This window comes from Pelodiscus sinensis, chromosome 7 (assembly GCF_049634645.1).
Source record: "Pelodiscus sinensis isolate JC-2024 chromosome 7, ASM4963464v1, whole genome shotgun sequence".
NCBI classification, from domain to species: domain Eukaryota; kingdom Metazoa; phylum Chordata; order Testudines; family Trionychidae; genus Pelodiscus; species Pelodiscus sinensis.
In genome coordinates this window covers 66,644,238-66,664,559 of record NC_134717.1, presented here as the reverse complement: position 1 = coordinate 66,664,559, position 20,322 = coordinate 66,644,238, and the positions used below count along the sequence as shown (strand labels likewise).

Genomic DNA, 20,322 nt, shown 5'->3' with positions numbered 1-20,322 from the left:
GGCTTATCCGATAAGCTTTTACATTTTACCCTTTTACTTCCACAATCCTGCCATTTCTCTTCCCAGATTAAATTATACATGAAAGGAAAGGAATAAACCTATGGTTTTGTACTGTTATCAAGAACAATTTGAAAACTCCAGGAAATTGAAGTAACTTGTTGAAGCTATAGGATAGATTGTCCTGACTACTTTTCTTGAATGTTTTAGCTTCTCATCCCCTGTACGCATTTTTAGAGACTTTAGGGTCTGTATTACAGAAATTCTTCTATGTACCATATGTTCATACAATAGCTAGCACATTGTGGGTTCTACTTCAATATAAAGAAAAATATTCAGGGGGGTAAATAGATCTCAAATGTTAAGAACTGATCTTAACTCCTAAGGTTGCATACGCAAGAGCATTATAAAATAAAGCTTTATAATTAGTGTTGTGTAAACTAACTCATTGATATGAAGATTAGGAACATCAAAGGTTTATGAAAAAAATCATGGTTTAAAAGGCACTGTAGGCAGCCAGGAGTTAAGGAATTGCCAAATCCAATAATTTTGGATATGTGAGCTATATTTCAAAACTGGTAGTATCCTGTTCAGATATAAACCCATTTTTATTATAATCTGCTAATGATGGTTCTTTTCATGATTATTATACATTTTTCAATGTCACTGTGACCTTCAACGAAAATTATGTATTTAACATGAGCGTGTCCCAGGTCCAGGTTATCTCCACAATTGCACTGTATGCATGCAAACAGACAGGATAGAATTATTATCTCTTGTTCACTTATACACCTTTGAAGTCAATATATAAATGTAAATTTCAAGGCTTGCCACACCACAGATGTTGCCAGACTAAGGATGTTAAATACCAGTTAATTTACTAGTCGAGTAGTTGATGGAATTTCCATTGACTACTTGACTAGTCAATAGGCACTTCTTCTGCATAGGGGCTTTTGTACATTTCAAAAGAAGAATGCGGAACTCCACATGTAGCCCGGGGCCAACAGGAACTCCCGCTAACTCCAGGCTCCACAAGGGTGTTTCTGCTTTGAAATGCACAAGAGCCCAAGGGCTCTAGTGAAATGCACTACCCAATAGGGACTTCTGCTGGGACTCTTGTGCATTTCAAAGTGGAAGCCTCTGCATGGAGCCCAGAGTCAGCAGGGGATTCAGAGTCCTCCACTGACCGTGGGCTCCATGCAATGCTGCTGCTTTGAAATGCTGTGCGTCAAGCCCGGGATCAGCTGGAGACTCTGAACTGCAGCTATTGCGCTGCCCCTTTGAAACACCGCCATGGTGTTTCAAAGGGGTAGCTCTGCACGGAGCCCGGGGTTAGCTCCATGTGGCGCTGCCACTTTGAAACACCGCACTGGGCTCTGTGCGGTGCTGCCACTTTGAAGTACTCCCTCTTCCCCCCCACCTTTGCTGCCTCTATCTGACAGAAGCAGCAAAAGGGGGAGGGAAGAATGACTAGTTGACTTGACTAGCCGACTCGACTAGCCGATAAGCATTTGCTTATTGGATAGTCAACTAGACCTTAACATCCTTATGCTGAACCAGAGAGTTCCAGTTAAAGGAAGTACAACCTGTAGTATATCCAGAGTAATATACCTCTTCTACACATCCGGCACAAGACCTCTTGTCAAAACAAACATAGTGCTTCATAACTGCAAGCTGATTATTTATGTTTCTTTTTCAACAGAAACAATAAATGTCAGAGGAAAAACATATTTTTAGAGTGCAATTCATCTAGCAACTTTCACATAAAACTAATATTCAATATATTTAATATGAGAGGAAGAAAGCAAATTTAATATGCCAAACAAGACATTTTCATGTTGCAGGTGTGGAGACACTCTCAAGGTTTCAGCATTGTCGGAGAGAAAATTATCCTTTGCTATTAAATTACACTCTTCCTTTTCCTTTGCCTGCCACTTAAGCATAAAATTTGAAGTTATGAAACTATTTTAGCCTTATTAAGCAACCTACTTAAGTGGAAGAACTATATGAAAACATAACAGCTTCACCAATAATGGACCCGAATTAACTAAAAGCCTAAAGATGCTACTTGGAATAACATTTGATATCCCGAATGCCTGGCACGGTAACCTGAGAGATCACTTGAAACAGACTTTGGTTGACATCAAGAGAGAGACAACCAGTGGAATCAACTCACTGAAAACAAACAGGACACGGCAAAACAACTGCACAACCCAAATGGTTGAAAATGCACTGATGCCCAAGGATCTATTATCTAGATGTGTGTGAAGAGGGCATAGGAATAAGACTACATATATTGTTTTGTGAAAATATGTTTTGTCTCTATTTAGGGGTCCACCCTGAGGTGTGACAATTTTATTACACTTCAAAATAAACAAACCCCGTATAGATTGTTGTTCAAACGAAAACTGGAGTTGTGAAGCAGAACCATCTAGGATACACTTTAAAGTAATCCTTTCAAGGGTAAACTGCCAAATATCGCTAAAGTGCTGAAAATACATTTTGGGTGTCCGGAAGAATAAGTTATAATTATATACATGTTTAAAATTAACACTGACATCACAAGGCAATCATGTATCTAAATATATGTGGGTCACAACAGGTATCTTTAAAATAGGGGATGAGAGTGGTTTTGGAGAATTGTTGCCTAATTGTTTACATCTACAATAAACAGTAATTCAGAGATTGTAACCGAGTTCCATTCTCTACATAATATATTCAAGGTATTTTTGTAATATAAAAGTTATAGCACTGGAATATATTACAGACTCAGTGTCACATTAGGAATTTAAGAGATAGGAGGAAAGAATTGTATTAAAAATAAGACTTGTTAGAAAAAAATCCATGATCAACTTTCACCAGTTTGTAGCATTTTTTGATCTTTGGGTATATGCTACAAGAATCTTTATATATTACCTCTTCTGTTTCTACTGCACTGAACTCTGATCTTGCCTAGTGTATCAGAGACTACACTATTTCTGGATATACAGTGTTCTAGCACCAACAAAATGTCACTTCTGGACATATTTCTAGGGATGGTACTGACTAATATTGATATCTTCACTGATGGTGGTCTCCAACAGTTCAGATAAGTGAGCTAGCCTGAATACCCAGCTTGTCTGCAGGACCGGGAGAGGGTATCTGCTCCAAGCAGAACCATTCAGCTCAGCCAGGAAGAGTATAACTTACAAGAAGTCTCATTTCCAAGCAGCGCAAATATAGTCAAAAAGCAGATTAAACAGGAAGAGTCTCTTTAAAATAGAAAAACCATGAATACTCTGCACATTTAGCTCCAATACCACATGCACAGTTCTTTAGTGATTTTTGTCATTTGCTTACCTGATGTGACCAATCAGTTCAATCAACTTGTGGCTAAAGAAGTAGGCAGTCAGCTCAGACACATGGCTCAAGACGGAACAGACTCCAAAGAGGGTGGTAGTGCCATTCAGGTCTTCCAAGTGCCAGTAGAGAAAGGTGAATACAAACCCATACCCAAACCCCATAAACCAAGCCACAAACAGCACAGATCCATACTGTATACTGCAAAGGAGCTTTATAAGGTCCCAAAAACTGATTGACTGAGACTGGCTTAGGCTGCTGGGACTATCATCAGAGGATTCAGTGGAGGCATTTCCTTCCACCTGTGGGATCTCTACTTCTTTCCTCTTGTTTTCATCTTCTTTGTAGTGGTTATAATGGAATCGGAACTGGGTGGCCACAATTAATGCCATTGACATCAGTACACCAAACACTATGAAAACAATCCTGTAGTTCTTGTATTCAGGAGCTTTACACCCCAGACCTTCAATGATCACTTCTATATGCGTATAGTCTATACCAATGCCCACTGAAAGCATGGCAAGTCCCCAGCCTAGAGAACCCCACATCCGCTGCAAGCCATAGCGGTCCCTGTGTTTGCCAAGGTACTGAAGAGTCACAGTGTCCACAATGGTAACAGATGAGGCACTGAAAAACTCTCCTATGATGACAACCAAGAGAATGAGTAGAAAGATAGCTTCTACTTCTTGATGATCATAAATCAGCATGACATGGTCAAAAGATGCTGGCTTTGTAGTGACAACAGGCGGCATTGTAGGGTGGGTCAGATTTCCTGGCAGTCCTGGGTGAGTGGTACTATTCTTTGAAATAAAATGTGTATTGTTGTTATCCAAGGCGAGGTCTCCATCTCCAATTGGAGCAGAAAATGGAAACCATTCCAAAGGTGGAGGACTGTTAGCTAATAGGCGCCGTTTCCCACGACCTTTTTGTGATGTAGCACTAGCTGTAGTTAAGAGAGACGAAATGGAGGCATTTTGTGGCAGCGATGTTACAAGGTGACTGGCATTGGAGGGATGAGGTGGTGGAGGAACCTTTGGTACACATCTTAAAGTGGCTGGTCTAACAAATCCAATCCCCAGGTTAAATAAAATCCAACATAAAAGAGAGAAGAGAAGGACAACTTTCCCTTTTTTAAAGCGATCTGCCACGACTCCCCAGAAAGGAGCACTGCAGAACTCAATAAAGTATCTGATGCCCACCAAGAGTCCACTCTGACTAGGTGACATGCCCAGCTGCTTATAATACACAGGAAGCAATGGGTAAAGAGAGCCATATGCAGAATAAAAGAAAAAATAAAAGACCTTGGAGATCAGAAGATCATTATTTATTTTGACACAGTGTCTTTCTAACCAGTCTAACTCCTCGTCTGGGATAGTGGTAGTCTCTGTTGAAGGAGTTTCATTTTGAGGCTGATGATCTTGCTCCTTGGAAATTCCATTGAAAGGATCAGCAAGCACATACTTTCTCTTCTGCTCCTCTTCATCATCAGTTAAAATGGCAACTTTATCATCAGCCGCCATAGCTCACCACCAGCATCTGTACTTATTGACCACAGTGACTGCAGCTATCCTGTAGGGCAAATAAAACAGATTACAGTTAAAGCACAACACAGAGAAAAAGGGAGAGCCTCTTTTAATTACTTAAATGCTCTACTCCATAAATACCATGGGATCTGAGCAGAGAAACACATTGTATTCAACTGCCAATTCACTTTGCTAGACAATACTGTCAGGCATGAAAAAGTGGAGTCAGCATCCAACACTGTCACAACTACAGCAACTTATCTTCCAGCAGCAGTTCTGTAACTCATTGCAATAACCATCCTTTACATTCATTACAGGAGAAAGATTTTCAGAAGTCACAAACAGAAATAAGGCAACTATCTCATTTGTGCCTTGGAAATCTTGCCCCACAAATCACCTGCTTTCCTAACAATTTAACTCCAATATTTACCATATTGCTTAACTAACTATAGAACAGGGAATGAGGTGACTTAGAGGACAAGAAAGAAGATATGGAGCTTTTCTTCACCAATCCACTTCAATGGTATCATCTATGCAAAATTATTTCATCTCCATTTGTGGTCTGATTTTCAGAAATGCTGAGCATCTACAATTTCAGTTGAAGTCAGTTGGATTGCGGTTGCTCAGTGCTTCTGGGAAAAAGAAAAGTAAGGTCCTCCGTAGTTCCTAGTGGACAAGCATCTACATCATAAACATCATTGCCACAATTAGGTTAGAAGCTTCACTAACAAGAGGTAAGGATTGAACAGACATGGGACTAAGCTAATCTTTTAGCCTTTTGGGTCAAGGTTCAGAAATACAGGAAAACTGGGAAGAAAACTTACATTACCGTTGCAGGCCCTATACTTATTTTGTGGAGAAACAGTGGATTTTAGGAAGGTCGGTCCTGTACCTTTTCACAAATAATTCATTTACAAACCAATTTTAAAAGCTACCCGGACACAGATTTTGATTTTAATACTCTTTCATACTCAAGTTGCTCATAAAAGATCTTAATAATGCAGTTAGCTATTAGTAATTGTCCTTATTGAACAAAAAACATTTTTTTTATGGAGAAGTGCGGTCTATTAGTTCTTGGCTTCCAGGTTGGAGACATATTGCATTAATTTGAGGTTTTGTGGCATTAATATTTGTAAGTTTAACCAGGGGAAAAATAGATTAGCAAACTATATAATGTAAATATGTTTCATTCTAAATAAATATTTCAATGCACATTTCTGAATAAGACATGCCACAACACAATTTAACTTAAATATTTAATAGAGACTCTCTTGCCTGAAGCAATACATATTTATTTGTCTTTTCATTGTGGATCAATTTATATTCAAAAGCAACATTTTTAACATTTAATTCGATATTTTAATGTCTTTTGGGTTACAGATAAATTGTTCCACTGAAATGTATTGGTGTCATAATTAGGAATGTTAGCTATTGGGTATCTGTGTAAACATGTAACCACTACATGTAAACATGTAGCTGTTTACACATGGGGGGGGGAGAAGACACCAGGCAGAAGCAGTTGCTCATTAGGGGCCAGTTTTTAAACTGGCCCCCTGTGAGCACTGGCTCCTGCCTGCCACCGACCCTCCTGCTGTCTCAGCAGTCGACTACATGTTGACAATCCTAGTCATAATTTTTAAACTGTGAATTATGGAACATGTTTCTCCAGTGATTCCTTTTATATTTTCTAAGAAATTGAATTTCTTATTTGAAGCCCCCATAAGATTCTAAAATATTAGGAGATGGGAAATCACACTGGTAGCTTAGTCTTGCCTTCTGACAAATTCATTGTTGATGGAGATAAAGTGAGATTATCCTTTAAATAATCTGATTGTAGTTTAGAATTTTCATCCCAAACATTAAGGACAATAACTGAAAGTGGATGAAGTCTAAAAGATTTCTTTCTAACCTAATAGTATTCACAGGTATTTCTATTTCAGTGATATTTATTAAGTTCTGTTCCATATTAAATCAACGTGTACTAGGTATTTAAAAAAAATACCTGCATCAGACACAGACAGCCTGCCAAAGAAATTAGAGGAAATGTCGGATGATCAAGTTATAAAAGGAGCACTCAAGGAATATAAGGCCATTATGGAGAAGCTAAATTCATTCACTGTATTGGTCTTTACTGAAGAGGATGTGAGGGAGATTCCCACATCCAAGCCATTATTTTTGGGTGACAAATCTGGAACAAATTGAAAAATTAAACAGTAATAAGGAACCAAGACCATACAGTATTCATCCAGGAGTTCTGAAGGAACTCAGATACAGAACAGCAGAACTACTAAATGTGATCTGTAACCTACCATTTAAATCGACTCCTGTACCAGGTGACTGGAGGATAGATTATATGATGATATTTAAAAAAAAAAGGCTTGAGAAGCAATCCTGTCAGTTACAGGTTGATAAGCCTAATTTCAGAACCAGGCAAATTGATTTAAAATATTGTAAAGATTTTACTAGGGAAGAACCAAGAAGGCTTTCGTACAAGGAAAATAATACCAATGTATTGGACAGAGGTATTAGATATTAGATCACATACTTGTACATTCAGAAAGGCTTTTAAGCAAAGTTAGCTTTCATGGTATAAGAACGTCTTCTGACAGTTCAGTAACCTGTTAATTGTCAGGAAATAAAGAGTAGGAATAAAAGGCCAGCTTTCAAAATGGAGTGAGGTAAATATTTGTGTCCCCAAGGGATCTGTATTGGGACTAGTGTTTTTCAACAGTCAAATGATCTGGGAAAAGGGGTAAATTATGAGGTGACAAAATTTGTCAAGATAGTTCAGTCCAAAGCTGACTCCAAGGATCTCACAAAACTGGGTTGGTGGGCAACAAAAGGCAGGTCAAAGTCAATCTTGATAATTCAAAGAAATGCATGAGGGAAAACAATCTAAAATAGGTATTATCACTCAAGAGAAATTTTGGAGTCAATGTGGATAGTTCTCTGAAAACATCAGCCCCATGTGCAGCAGCAGTCAAAAAAAAGCTCAGACAATGTTAGGAACCATTAGGAAAGTGACAGATTTATACAGGCAATAATTATAAAACCAGTATATCTAAATCCTTGGAATGCCCATACCTTGAATATGTCTATTAGAAATGGAAATTGTACAGAAGGGCAACAAAAATTATTTAGATGTACTGACCAGCTTCCATATGGAGAGAGATTAAAAAGACTGGGACTTTTCCAGCTTGGAAAACACATGATTAATGGGGGATATGAGAGAGGTCTATAAAATATTAGTGAGACAAATGTGAATAAGGAAATGTTATTTACTTCTTCACATTACACAAGGACCCCGGCTCACCTGATGAAATTAAGAGGCAGCGTATTTAGAAACAAACAAAAGGAAGTACATCTTCACAGAAATCACAAAGTCAATGTGTGGGACTCATTGCAAAAAGATGTTGTGGATGCTGAAAAAATAATGGGGTTAAAAAAGAATGACAAAAATTCATGGAGAGAGGGCCCAGATCCCCAGCTGATCCCAGACTTTGTACGGCGCTGCCACTTTGAAATGCCAAGAGGACCCTGACTCTGGGCTCCCACACCGGCATTTCAAAGCCGCAGCGCCGCACAGAGCCTGGGGTCAGCAGGCAGTCCCCAGCTGATCCCAGGCTCCATGTGGCACTTTCACCTTTAAAGTGTAGCAACAGCCCTAGTTTCTACACTTCAAAGGCGGACACGCCCTATCCACTATTCGAATAGTCAATGCATTTTGCAATTAGTCACACGCGATTTAACATCCCTACAACATACAAAGAATTTTTAAACACAACAGACATGATTCTTAATTTGTGTTTTTATTTTCAGTTTCACTTTCCAACTGGAATAGGTTTTAGAGTTAGGTTTCCTAGAGCATGTTAATTTTTATTAGGTTTATGGATAACTAATATTTTACAATTGCTTAATATTGTTGGGATTCAAAAATACGAAGTTATTGGCTATTTTCCCTATATTTTTTTACATCTGCTGTTTCATCCATTTCCTTCTAAATTTGTTACATACCTGTATTGCCACTATATTTTGTCCATAAACTTCTTAGTAAAAAGGTTATTTCATGAAACAAACATTTTAAAGTAAATATTTCACTGCATGCTATTAGTATTGCACTATATAGCCTCCAGTACTAGGACACAGTATCTGCATTAGTAGAAATTTCACGGGATTATTTTCCAGGTTTTGAGCAGAGTCAATTTTTAGATGCGGTGTTAATTTTAAAAAAAGGGGTGGTGGGCAATGGAAATCAGCAAATAGGTTTATTGGAATTCCTGCAACAATGGTTCCAACTACGGCTTTCTAGCATCTAATAAAAAGAAGAAAGCTTGATCATTGGGCAGCTCTACAGTGAAATCAACCTAAGTAAGCATCAGCAAAAACAGTTCTTAAGTTATTGTGTAATTGGAAGTGAGAGAAATAGCCTAGCCTTTCCCAATTCCAGGGTTAATTTAACTGCATCAACCATTGCAATTTTACAAATGGTACTGCTTTGTAAAAACATTTTCCATATCCACACGATTTTAGTCTGAAAGGGACACTGTGTGGACTATAGTTTCAAGGATAAGCTTGAGCAAACTACAAACATCTGTAGCCAGGTACAGACAAGTTGTGCATGTCCAGACTAGATTCCTTACAAATGTATTAGCTATCGTGAATTATTTGGCATTCAAGTAGAGCCCAAAAAACTCTACTAAAGACAAGGCCTTAGAAGAACACAGTAATACGAGCGTGGGGTTTTAGTCATGAGCTATTGAACACTGCGTTATGACCTCATCCTAGAAACCACAAACATACATTTCAAAGCTGCTTTTACCAACTTACCCAAGTGTCAAAGTTAAATTGAAAAGTAGCCTCTAACAAAGGTCATGTGTGCTCCAATTTGGTTGCAGTGGTTAAAGGACTGCCTGTGGGACGGGGGTGCATGAGACATCACCAACGGGGACCTTGCCCTGTAATATGCAAGGCAAACACACTTTCCAGAAGTTGAAATGCCAAAAATCACTCTCAGAGACAAGGGGAGAACTATTTATGTAGGTCCTAGGGATGTTAAATATTGATTAATTGAATAGTCGATTAACCTCATGAATTCTTATCAGTTATTCGACTATTCTGTAATTCCCGGGGATGGAGCTGGCAGCCAGTGCACTCTGGTCTCACTCTCAAGGAACCCCCCACCACTCCGCGCTGCTGCCTCTCATACAGAGGCAGCAGTGTGGGGTGCTAGGCAGGAGCTGGTCCATGAGGGGAGCCAGTTTAAAAACTAGCTTCCCTCACGGACTGGCTGCCTGTCACCCTGTACTGCTGCCTCTGTATCAGGTGCTGAGTTCTCGGAACCAGCACAAGCCAGAACTGAACAAGGCTGCCAGTGCACCACAGGCTCTTAATACATTTTAAATGCAGAGTGGGGTTAGGTCCCAAACCCGGTGCGAGGCAGGACTGAGCCAAGCTGATGGTCAGCCTGCTAAAAAGTGTACTGGTGGGGGGGAAGAAATGCATATAGTCTATAGCATTAACCTATAAACTTTTGCTTACCGGTTAATCAACTACACTATTACATCCCTAATAGGTCCCCAACATCTGAACACCTCCCAGACATGAAGTTCCATAATACCATTTCTCAGTTATTCTTCCCATATTACAAATGCAGAGAAAAGAAGCCACCTGCTTAAAAGTCACACAGGAAGTCTGTCTGTTCCAAGAATAGATGTACAGATTCAGTCTATGAGACCACCCTTCCTCTGAGACTACTTACGTAAGCATACATTGATTTCCTTTTAACTACAAGCCTATCCTTCCTTTCTCTTTTGTGACTGTGTATTGTTTCTTTTTAGTTAAGGATTAGCAATCAGTTATATAAAAGAAAGCTTTGAAAAATAAATTATTCCTTCTGTTGTAAGCCTGTTCCTATTTTTCCACCCCTGCTGCATTTACTTATGTTTTTGTATCAGACATTCAAATCTATAACCATTTATTTCTTGCCGAAAAATCAGCCACAATAGGAGTAATCAGAAGGACCATCTAGCCTTCATAATGATCCTTCCACAATAACTGTTAAATACAAGGAAAAAGGGAAGCAACCCTTTGCTCTGAGAATTAAATACTGGTAAGTGGGCATCTGGTGCTACCTTTAATTTCTAATATTACCTTAAAGAAAACAAAACTCAGTGTCTTGTTATACAGGTTGAACCTCTAGTCCAGCACCCTTGGGACCTGACCGCCTCCGAACCAGAGAATTTTCCAGGCCACAGGAGGTCAATATTGTCTTGCAGCAATACCAACACTTCCACTGCTTACTGGACTATTAGAAGACATTTAGGGCTAAATTAAAGCTAAATAACACAGAACAGACACAGAGAGCTAGGACTGGTAAGTGTAAACTAACTTTATGGGACTGTGGAAAACTTGGCCACACCCATGAAAAGTGGACATCTGGCTAACTAAAATCATTCCAGACTACAGATGTTTCCAGACCAGAGAGTTCTGGACTAGAGAGGTTCAACCTCTAGTCAATTTGGCAGGCAAGAGCCAGCTGTCACAATATTTTCCACTGTTTGTTAACTAGACACCTTATTTAAATTATTTTACTACTTAACATTAAAGAATGATTGAGAATCAAATGAAAATTCAAAGATTTTTATAAATATAAGAGAAAAACAATTTGATCTGTTTCCAAGGCATCTAGAAAAATCACAGAAAACATGAAATATTTTTGAGGTATCCTAATGTCTTGTTACAGTTTAGGTTTTTTTTTTATTGAATACAGTGACATACAACTACACAAGACTGTAACAGGCAAAATTATTTGGAAAGGACAAGCAGAGAATAGCAGGCTTTAAAATTCATAACACACACAAGGAAAGTTACACACTTAAAGCAAAATATTTTTCTTCACATTATCTTATTAAAACACTCCTATTCATTCTTAATTTAATAAAAGGTGCTTATTCACATTGGCATTAGACATTCTGATATTTGAAACAACACGATCATTCAACGAATTGTAAAACACACAGAGCCAATCTATTCCAGACAGCCCAACCTGGCACCACAAATCAATCCCTATAATTAAAAGGAAAGATCAAGTATATATAAAAGCTCAATTCTCACTCTGCACTCATCCCTGCCAAAACTCTGAGAAAACATATGCATTTTCAACATGTGCTGAAGACAACAAATCTAATAGCAAAGCAAATGCCAAAATTTAAGGGCACCCCCTCAAAAAAAGTGTCCTATCATTCGCCCCATCTGATTTAAATCAAGAAATACACAACTCAAATGTCTCCATGGATTATAAGTGCAGTAGTACAGCAGGGGCACAGCAGCAGCTGCCCAGAGGTTGATCTCAGGCCATTTTGGGGTTAAACTCTTGCAACTGACCCATGTCAGCTGACTCAGGCTTTATTACTATAAAATTGCGGTGTACAACATTCAGGCTTGGGTTGTAGTCCAGGATCTGGGACCCTCTTTCCCTTTGGGTTTCCTAGGACTCAGCCTCCAGTCCAAGTCCAAATGTCTACACTGCAATTTTACAATATCATGAGCCCAAGTCACTGAAATGGACCAGCTGACAGACTGGTCACCAACGTGGACATATCCTTAAGGTTTTTATAAGCCAAAACATGCACCTAGAAATACCAACAGCAAATTAGATTTGATACTTTAAGGAGAACTGCTAGTACAGAATAAATACTTGATTTTAACAAGAAACTGAGTGTACTTGAGAATCAAAAAGCAATATAATTCTAGAGAGCTTTGAAATGAGCAAATTAAATGCAAATGGCTAAGCATATCTAATGCAAAAGCCATAATTTGTTATATACTCAGTATAGACAGTTACAGAAGGACTTTCATCAGTTAAGTATCTTCAACAATACTTTGCACAAAATGATATTTACACTAAAAACTAACAAATCTGAGAATGAAGTACCCAAAACAGGAAGCTTTATCTAACACCTTCAAACCCATATGTAGCTGTAAAAAAAGAGCAGATTGGATTGCAGTCTGCATGGGCTGATAAATCAGAAGAGTTTCAGTAAGGCCTTCCATGTCAAATTATCAATATGGCATCAAGTTTCTATTTAGCCCTCTCCAATTTTCATTAAACTTGGCCAATAAAGCAAGTTTGCCATCAAAGAGAAATTTCACAAGAAACTTTCCTATTAGAAGATTTTCAAGTGTTCAGTCACTCATTCTTCTAAAACAATACTTCACAACATTTACTCGATATCTTGCTATTCACGGTTTATAGAAATACCCCAGTGCTACAGTTGAAGATGCATCTGTGTCATGCTTAAAGTTTTGTACTTCTCTCATAACAGATACTAAAATATTTACTGTGAGCCATCAAGGCCAATAAAACAGTGCATGAACCTATGTAAGGCATTCAGAAGTGGTTTCTAGTGTTGAGCTACAAAGGTAATGATGTTAACTTCACCTCACAAAATCCTGACAATACAATGTGTTTCAAACATCAGGCAAATGAGAGAATATTAGCAAATGCAGTATTATTGGCCAAATCCATGTTTCTATTAAAGCTGCTGGGTATTTTGCCATCGAAACACCAGAATAAGAGGGCTGATTCTACAACTAACATTTAGTCCTATATTGACTACCATGGGATTGTGCCCTTTAACAAAATTACATATGCAAGATCTTTCTAGGATTATGCTCTGTATATCTGATTATCTGTATAATATCTGTATTATGTTTTGCTGCTTTAAACATTACAAACAAAAGCAGATGTGCAGGACCTTTCATATTGCTTTTTAGGAGCATACCCATCAGAACTTGATTTCTTCAGCACCAGTTTGCATACCACAAGCACAGCTATATAGAGTACAGAGTCAAGTTCACAGTTCTCCAATATCAGAATTCAAAAGCCAGCCCTTTATCCTCCTTTCAATCCATTTATAAAGGTACCTTTGATGTGGAGTCCCTACAAATCACTAGCATTGCTTACACTGTTGACCACCTGAAACTCCCAAGACCTCTGTAACTACTACTCATGCAAACACCCTGTCTCATTCTTCCTCTGCTCCACCTTTCTTTTGATTAATCTCTTTAGTATTTAGAAATCATTTGATTGCTAGCCTTCTGGATCAGAGGCTGCCTTTGGTGTTATTTAATTATCTAAATCCTCTAATGCTTTTGGGGGATTAAGACAACACAACAAAGACGTAAAAATACATTCTCCACTGCTTACCATCCTGTATATTTATTTACACCTGAGCAAAGTGGATGTGACATGCTACCCTTCTGGTTTGGTAACATTTTACACTCACTTTGTCCATGTAAATGACTGCACAAGATGCAAGTAGGCAGTCAGACCCTATTTACTTTGATCTGCTTAGGTGTAAGTACCCATTCTTCAGATACTTAATGATGCCCTGTCTCACACTCCCCTTTCTTTTTCTCCCCCCTCTCCTTTCCCTTGCCTATTTATTTTGAGTTTTCATATCCCCTACTCATACTCCGGTCATCTGAAGAAGTGGGCTGTGCCCACGAAAGCTCATGATACCATCTACATGTTTTGTTAGTCTATAAAGTGCTACCAGATCATTTGTTGTTTTTTTCTGTAAGACTAACTCGGCTACCCCCTGAAGATCCTGTATTTATTATACATCTAGACTAAACTATGTTCAAGAGAGGCTAGCATTGCCATCACAAAGAGCCTTTATCAGTTCCTCTGGAACACCAATGATTTTTAACTGCTAATATTTTCTCCACTCACTTTCATAAGAGACTTGTTTTGGCCCAACTGAGAATGGAAAGATTTTTTGCTAAAAAGTTTAAATCCAAAATTGAACTAATCTTTAACAGGTTATATAATGTGATAGTGAAAATTACATGGATTTAACATATGTAATTTACATTTTAAAACTACCAGTAGTTACATGTTATGATGCGGCTAACACAAAACTAGGTCTTAAAAACTCTATACCTAGCAGCAAACACTTCACACAGATAAATATTGAACTTCTGCTGGGTTTGTGAGGTAAGCTCATTGACAGGTTGGACCTCCATAGTCTGAACTTCCTTTGTCTGGCAACCTCTGTGGTCCAGTTTCTCCATGAGTACCCCTGGACTGGAACACTCATGGGTACAAGCTGGGCCTGGGTGCTCAGCAACTCCCTCCACCCTTCCAGAGCTTCCAAGGCACCGTAAATAGCTCAGAGGAGTGGGATGGAGGGGACGCTCAGGAAGAGGCAGGGTGGTGGTGGAGCCAGAAGCACAGTCCCACAGTCAGTGGCAGGGGACAGGAGTGCAGCCTAGTGGCTGCAGAGCTCGGTGCACTTCCACAGGGCTTCATTCCTGGCCTTCAGGAGAAGAGCTCCACAACCATCCTGCATCTTCCCCTAAGTGCCACCCCCCCAATCCCTTCTTGGTCAATGCTAGCCTCTCTGCTGCTGCCAGAGTGGAGCCCTATATCCGGCAGCAACAGATGGGCCAGCAGAGACTAGGGGTGTAAAAGGATAGCTGATTAGCCTGACCCTTAAAAGGTGAGGCTTATTGGTTCTGGTTAACCAGTAGGGGCTCGAGCAGCCCCGTGCAGGGCCCACAGAAGCAACCTCTGTCCATGGCAGGCCTGCCCGTCCACCCCCCACAGGTTACATGCTGGCTCCCCAGGAGGGCTATAAACACTGCTGTATAAAGCTTAAATAAGCTGTACACTTCAGAGTTCATAGTGTGTGTAACCTTTATGATTTTTAGTGATTACATGGTTACATTTTTAACCGCAGTTTTACATCCGTAGTACTGACCTCCTCTGGTCTGGAAGATTCCCTGGTTCAGAACTGATCAGGTCCCAAAAGGTACTGGACCAGGGAGATACAACCTATACTATATATGCCCATAGCTATGCTGATAAATGAAACATGCAAGAGTATGAACAAAGTAGTAAATAAAAAGTTCCCACTGATCAAGAGGTTAGTTCATTTAGATTTTAATTTAAAAAATATATATATACAAAACCTGAAAATCTGCAAGCGAGAGCATCATGTTTAGCTAGATACCCTACCACTGGATAGGAAGTGACAATTCCTCTGAAGATGTTTCAGAGGAAACTTGGCATTTAGCCAATGCTTCCAATGAAACGTGAACTATTAGCACAGTACATTCCATCAAAATCTGGATGGTCAACTGGGAAGCATTAATTTGGCATGAAATGACTCAGTTATCACAGACTGTAGTTAGACCTCACCCACAACACTGAATACTGTGTTATTGCAATTTCTAGACAATGAGGGTGTATCTACACTACAGGATAAGGTCAAATTAAGATACGCAACTTCAGCTATGTAAATTACATAGGTGAAGTCAAAGTATCTTAACTCACCTTTTGGCGGTATCCATACTGCAGGAAGTTGAAGGGAAAACACTCCTCCTTCAACTTTCCTTACTCCTCATGGAAGCAGGACTACCAGCATTGACTGGAGTGCCCCTCTCAGTTCAAATTAGCTGTCTTAACTAGCCCCGCTAATTTGAACCCTGGAAGATCGACATCAGCAGCTTCGACCTTCTCTGTAGTGTAGACATTTCTTGAGGCTAGTATGCTATGGAGGTTATAGCATATGGAGGTTATAATCACAGCAGATGCCAAAGATTTGAACTGAGAGGAAAGATGGGATGTGACCGGGTTCCCCAAAAAGAAGCGTGTGTGCTAAAACATTCACATTCTCATAAAGGACCTGGAGAATTAGGTTAAATGTGAACATGTCTGGTTCTTTCAATATTTTTGGCCTTTCTGATTGACAATCTCAGAGATATCAGGAAAGAACAATGAGAGAGGATTCAATCTGAGGAATACCTAAACATCTCCCAATAAAAATGTAAGCAAGCAAATACTCCTCTTCCTCCCATTTTTCTGAGTGTTAGACAAGAGGCACTGTAAGTGTAAGGGACGGAAGGAAGAGCACTGCACTAAGTAGGAAAGAAGTTTGGCAAGTATGATGACTATCACCTTCCTAATACTTAAGATTGAAGGAAAAACTCCCAAGGTATTTCTCAAATCCTCCTGCACTATTAACAAGAATTTTCCCCATCTCATCATCACATGTAGTACACATACCATTGAATAAAAACACTACAACTGAACCTCTAATTTACCCAATAAGTAATCGGGGAAAACCCTGTTACTCCCTTAAATTCAAAACCCTCTTCCATCCAAGCTCTGACCCATTCTCCCCAACGTCAAGAATCTTTTATCCCACCATTCTAGCTCAAGGAGAAGAAAAATGGAATGGAGTTTAAAACACTGAACTAGTTCTCAGGAGAGAAGGGATTGATTGCTAGCTCAGCCACAGACATCCTGAGTGACCTTGAGCAAGACACATTCTCTCTCAATTCTATTTCTGTTATTTATTTTTCCATATCTTCTAACCCTTTGTGGGGATAAGACAACACAAAGAAGTAAAAATAAATTCCCCGCTACCTCCCTACCTCACAGGATGTTTTAAGGACTCACACACAGTTTTTTTATGTACTCAGATAATACAGTGGCCCAGCAGCACAGAAAAGTCTGCTAATGAAAACATTTGGACCTAGAAGTTATGCTTGATCTTCTCCTTCTTCCAGTCTGACCCATTTGAAGGGCCGTATCCTCATTTCTAGTTATTTTAAAGGCCACTTGTGATACAGGCTTTCCACTATGCTTCAAAGAAACATGTAAAAACAAAATCTCACTCCATTTTGCTATGTGATTCAGCCAGTTGGGTATCACTCATTCAAAAGGACCTTGCTTGGCAGCGGTGCACAGATGGGTAAAAAGACAGCAGCGGGTTGTGTTGGGAGCTTGCACCCGGACGGACAGGTGCAGGTCAGGGGGAGCGATGGCAGCCCCCGGACGACCAGCTCCGCAGCGCCTTTGTTTGCAATGCAGTTACGTTTGCGGAAGTCCCCGCCCGAGTGGTGCAGCAGCCGAGCTTCCACATTACCAAACAAACACAAACCGGACTCCTCAGCCTGGCCTCCCTGCGGCCGGCACTAATGATGGGGCCAGGCCGGTCGCACCGGGGCGACGCCCCAGAGCGCGCAGCCAGGGCGTGGACGGGACAGGGTGAAAGCAGGCAAACAAACCAGCCCCCGAAATACAGCAGCAGCTGCCGGAATGAGTCTCGGAGCCGCATCAGGGACCAGTCCCGGCCGGCCCCCCGGCTTCCAGCGCCTGCTCTCCGGCCCCCCGGGGACCCCACGCGCCCGCCCAGCGCCCCCCGTTCTCAGCCTGCTGCAGGCGGGAGGGGCGAGAAGCCAGGGCGTGTGGAGGCGGCGGGCAATGACTCACCCCGTGGCGGGAGGGGGGAAGGTGGCGACGGGGCGGGCGCTGAGCCGGGGGGTCCCTCACGGCTTCTTCCCAGTCGCCGCTGCTGCTGCTGCTGCTCCGGGCGGGGGCCGCGCACCATCACCTGCCGCCGCCTTTGCCCACGGGCGCTGCGCGGCTCAGCCTCCGCCGCCGACCCGACCTCCGGCGGCTGCTGCAAGGTGCCGAGGCTGCAGCTACAACGCGGAGGGAAGGGCCCGGCCCAGAGGCAGGCAGGCAGGACTCCGCCCTCCCGGCGCTCAGCGCCCCACACGCCAGGGGCAGCTCCGGCATAGCCTGGGGCGCCCTCCCGCGGTGCGGTCTGCCCGGGCGCTGAGTTGTCGGTGAAAACCTGGGATCTTCGCCCATCCCTACCGCCCCGTGGGATCCAGCCCTCAGCATCTGGTGCCAACACTCCTGGGTATCCAGCCTCATCGCCCCCCTGGGGTGATCCCCACCCCTGCTCATCCAGCGCCGACAGCCCCTGTGATATCCACCCTTGATCACCCAGTACTGACTAGGGATGCAAAATCCCGGTCACTCAGTTCATGGGTTAAACGTGAGGCCTCCCTGGGATTTAACCAGTTTACTGACTGCCAAGGGATCTGTACTGGGGACTGCTCTTGCCGAGCTGTGACAGCCCCCAATAATGTGTGGGGCTCCCACCATTAGCCCCCGCTGGAGCAGCTTCTGCTGGGGGGGGATGCCCAGGCCCTCTGTGGGCAGAGGCTGCTCCAGATGGAAGAGCAGCCCCTTGCCTGTGGTAGGTGGGGAGCTACTCCAACCCTCACCAGTTGACTGGAATGGGTAAACATTACCCATTTAGGTTGATGCTTATCAGTTAACCTTTCACTTTCCTAGTACTGACAGGCATTGTAATACATACCCCCAATTCCTCATTATCAACACCTGGATGATATCTACCATATCAGCCAGTGCCAATGTCCTATATGATATTTAACCAGAACTGTCCAGGATTATCCATACCATGTGGTGCCCACCATTGATCACCCAATGTTGTCACTCCACATATCTACCCTAATCATCCTGTGCCGATTCCCTATTTGATATCTGCCCTTAATCACCTAGTACTAATATCTCAGGTAATATCTGCTAGTACCACTGATCATCCAATACCAACATGTAGCAGATAGCAAATATGAAAAATTGGGACACTTTTTTTTTGGTCTGCATAAGACATCTGGGCACCCTATGCAGTATCAGCTACTGATCATCCAGTGCCAACACTGTGATCTTCTTGACATATTAACTAGTACGGATACCCATTAGAAATTAGCCAATACCAGGACTTTATGAAATCTGTATTAGGTATGTGAAAGTATAACCTTGCACACAATTATCCGAGGAGCCTGGGCTCTTCGGTTAACCTTCCCAGTTACATGCAGGCTCCAGTACACACGGGAAGCGGGCTCCCCACATGCGCCCTCCCCCTGCGCTGCTGCCTCTGTATTTGGGAGGAGGAGTGAGGAGGCAGGTGGAAGACGGTGAGCATAGAGAATGGACGTGAAAGTGGCAAGGAGTCCTGTGGCATCTTATAGACTAACTGCAGTGTAGGAGCATAAGCTTTCGTAGGCAAAGACCCACTTCATCAGATGCATGTAGTGGAAATATCCAGAGGCAGGTATAAATATGCAGGCCAGAATCAGGCTGGAGATGACGAGGTGGATCCAATCAAGAAAGATGAGGCCCACTTCTAGTAGCTGATCTGGAGGTGTGAATTCCAAGAGAGTAGAAGCTGCTTTTGTAGTTAGCTAGCCATTCACAGTCTTTGTTTAATCCAGAGTTGATTGTATCAAACATGAAGATGAACTGTAGCTCAGCAGTGATAGAGATGTAGCCGTGTTAGTCTGGGGTAGCTGAAGCAAAATGCAGGACTATGTAGCACTTTAAAGACTAACAAGATGGTTTATTAGATGATGAGCTTTCGTGGGCCAGACCCACTTCCTCAGATCAAAGTGGGTCTGGCCCATGAAAGCTCATCATCTAATAAACCATCTTGTTAGTCTTTAAAGTGCTACATTGTCCTGCATTTTGCTGTAGCTCAGCAGTTTCTCTTTGAAGTCTGGTCCTGAAGTTTTTTTGCTGCAGGATGGCTACCTTTAGATCTGCAATTGTGTGTCCAGGGAGATTGAAGAGTTCCCC

At 41.4% G+C, this 20,322-nt stretch overlaps 1 protein-coding gene across 2 annotated transcripts in view; it reads right to left on the bottom strand.

Annotated features, from left to right (window-relative positions):
• Positions 1-20,322, bottom strand: part of MFSD6 (major facilitator superfamily domain containing 6) — a 98,419-nt gene that overhangs the window by 23,922 nt on the left and 54,175 nt on the right. Inside the window, exons 1-2 of one of the 2 annotated variants that reach the window (XM_006113315.4) lie at positions 18,145-18,383; positions 3,337-4,905 (exon numbers count right to left, since the gene is read on the bottom strand). In XM_006113315.4, coding sequence (XP_006113377.2) covers positions 3,337-4,856 — 1,520 coding nt within the window. In that variant the 5' untranslated portion in view covers positions 4,857-4,905; positions 18,145-18,383. Of the gene's footprint in view, positions 1-3,336; positions 4,906-18,144; positions 18,384-20,322 lie in introns of those variants that run through there. The other variant, XM_075934178.1, reaches the window with a different exon arrangement.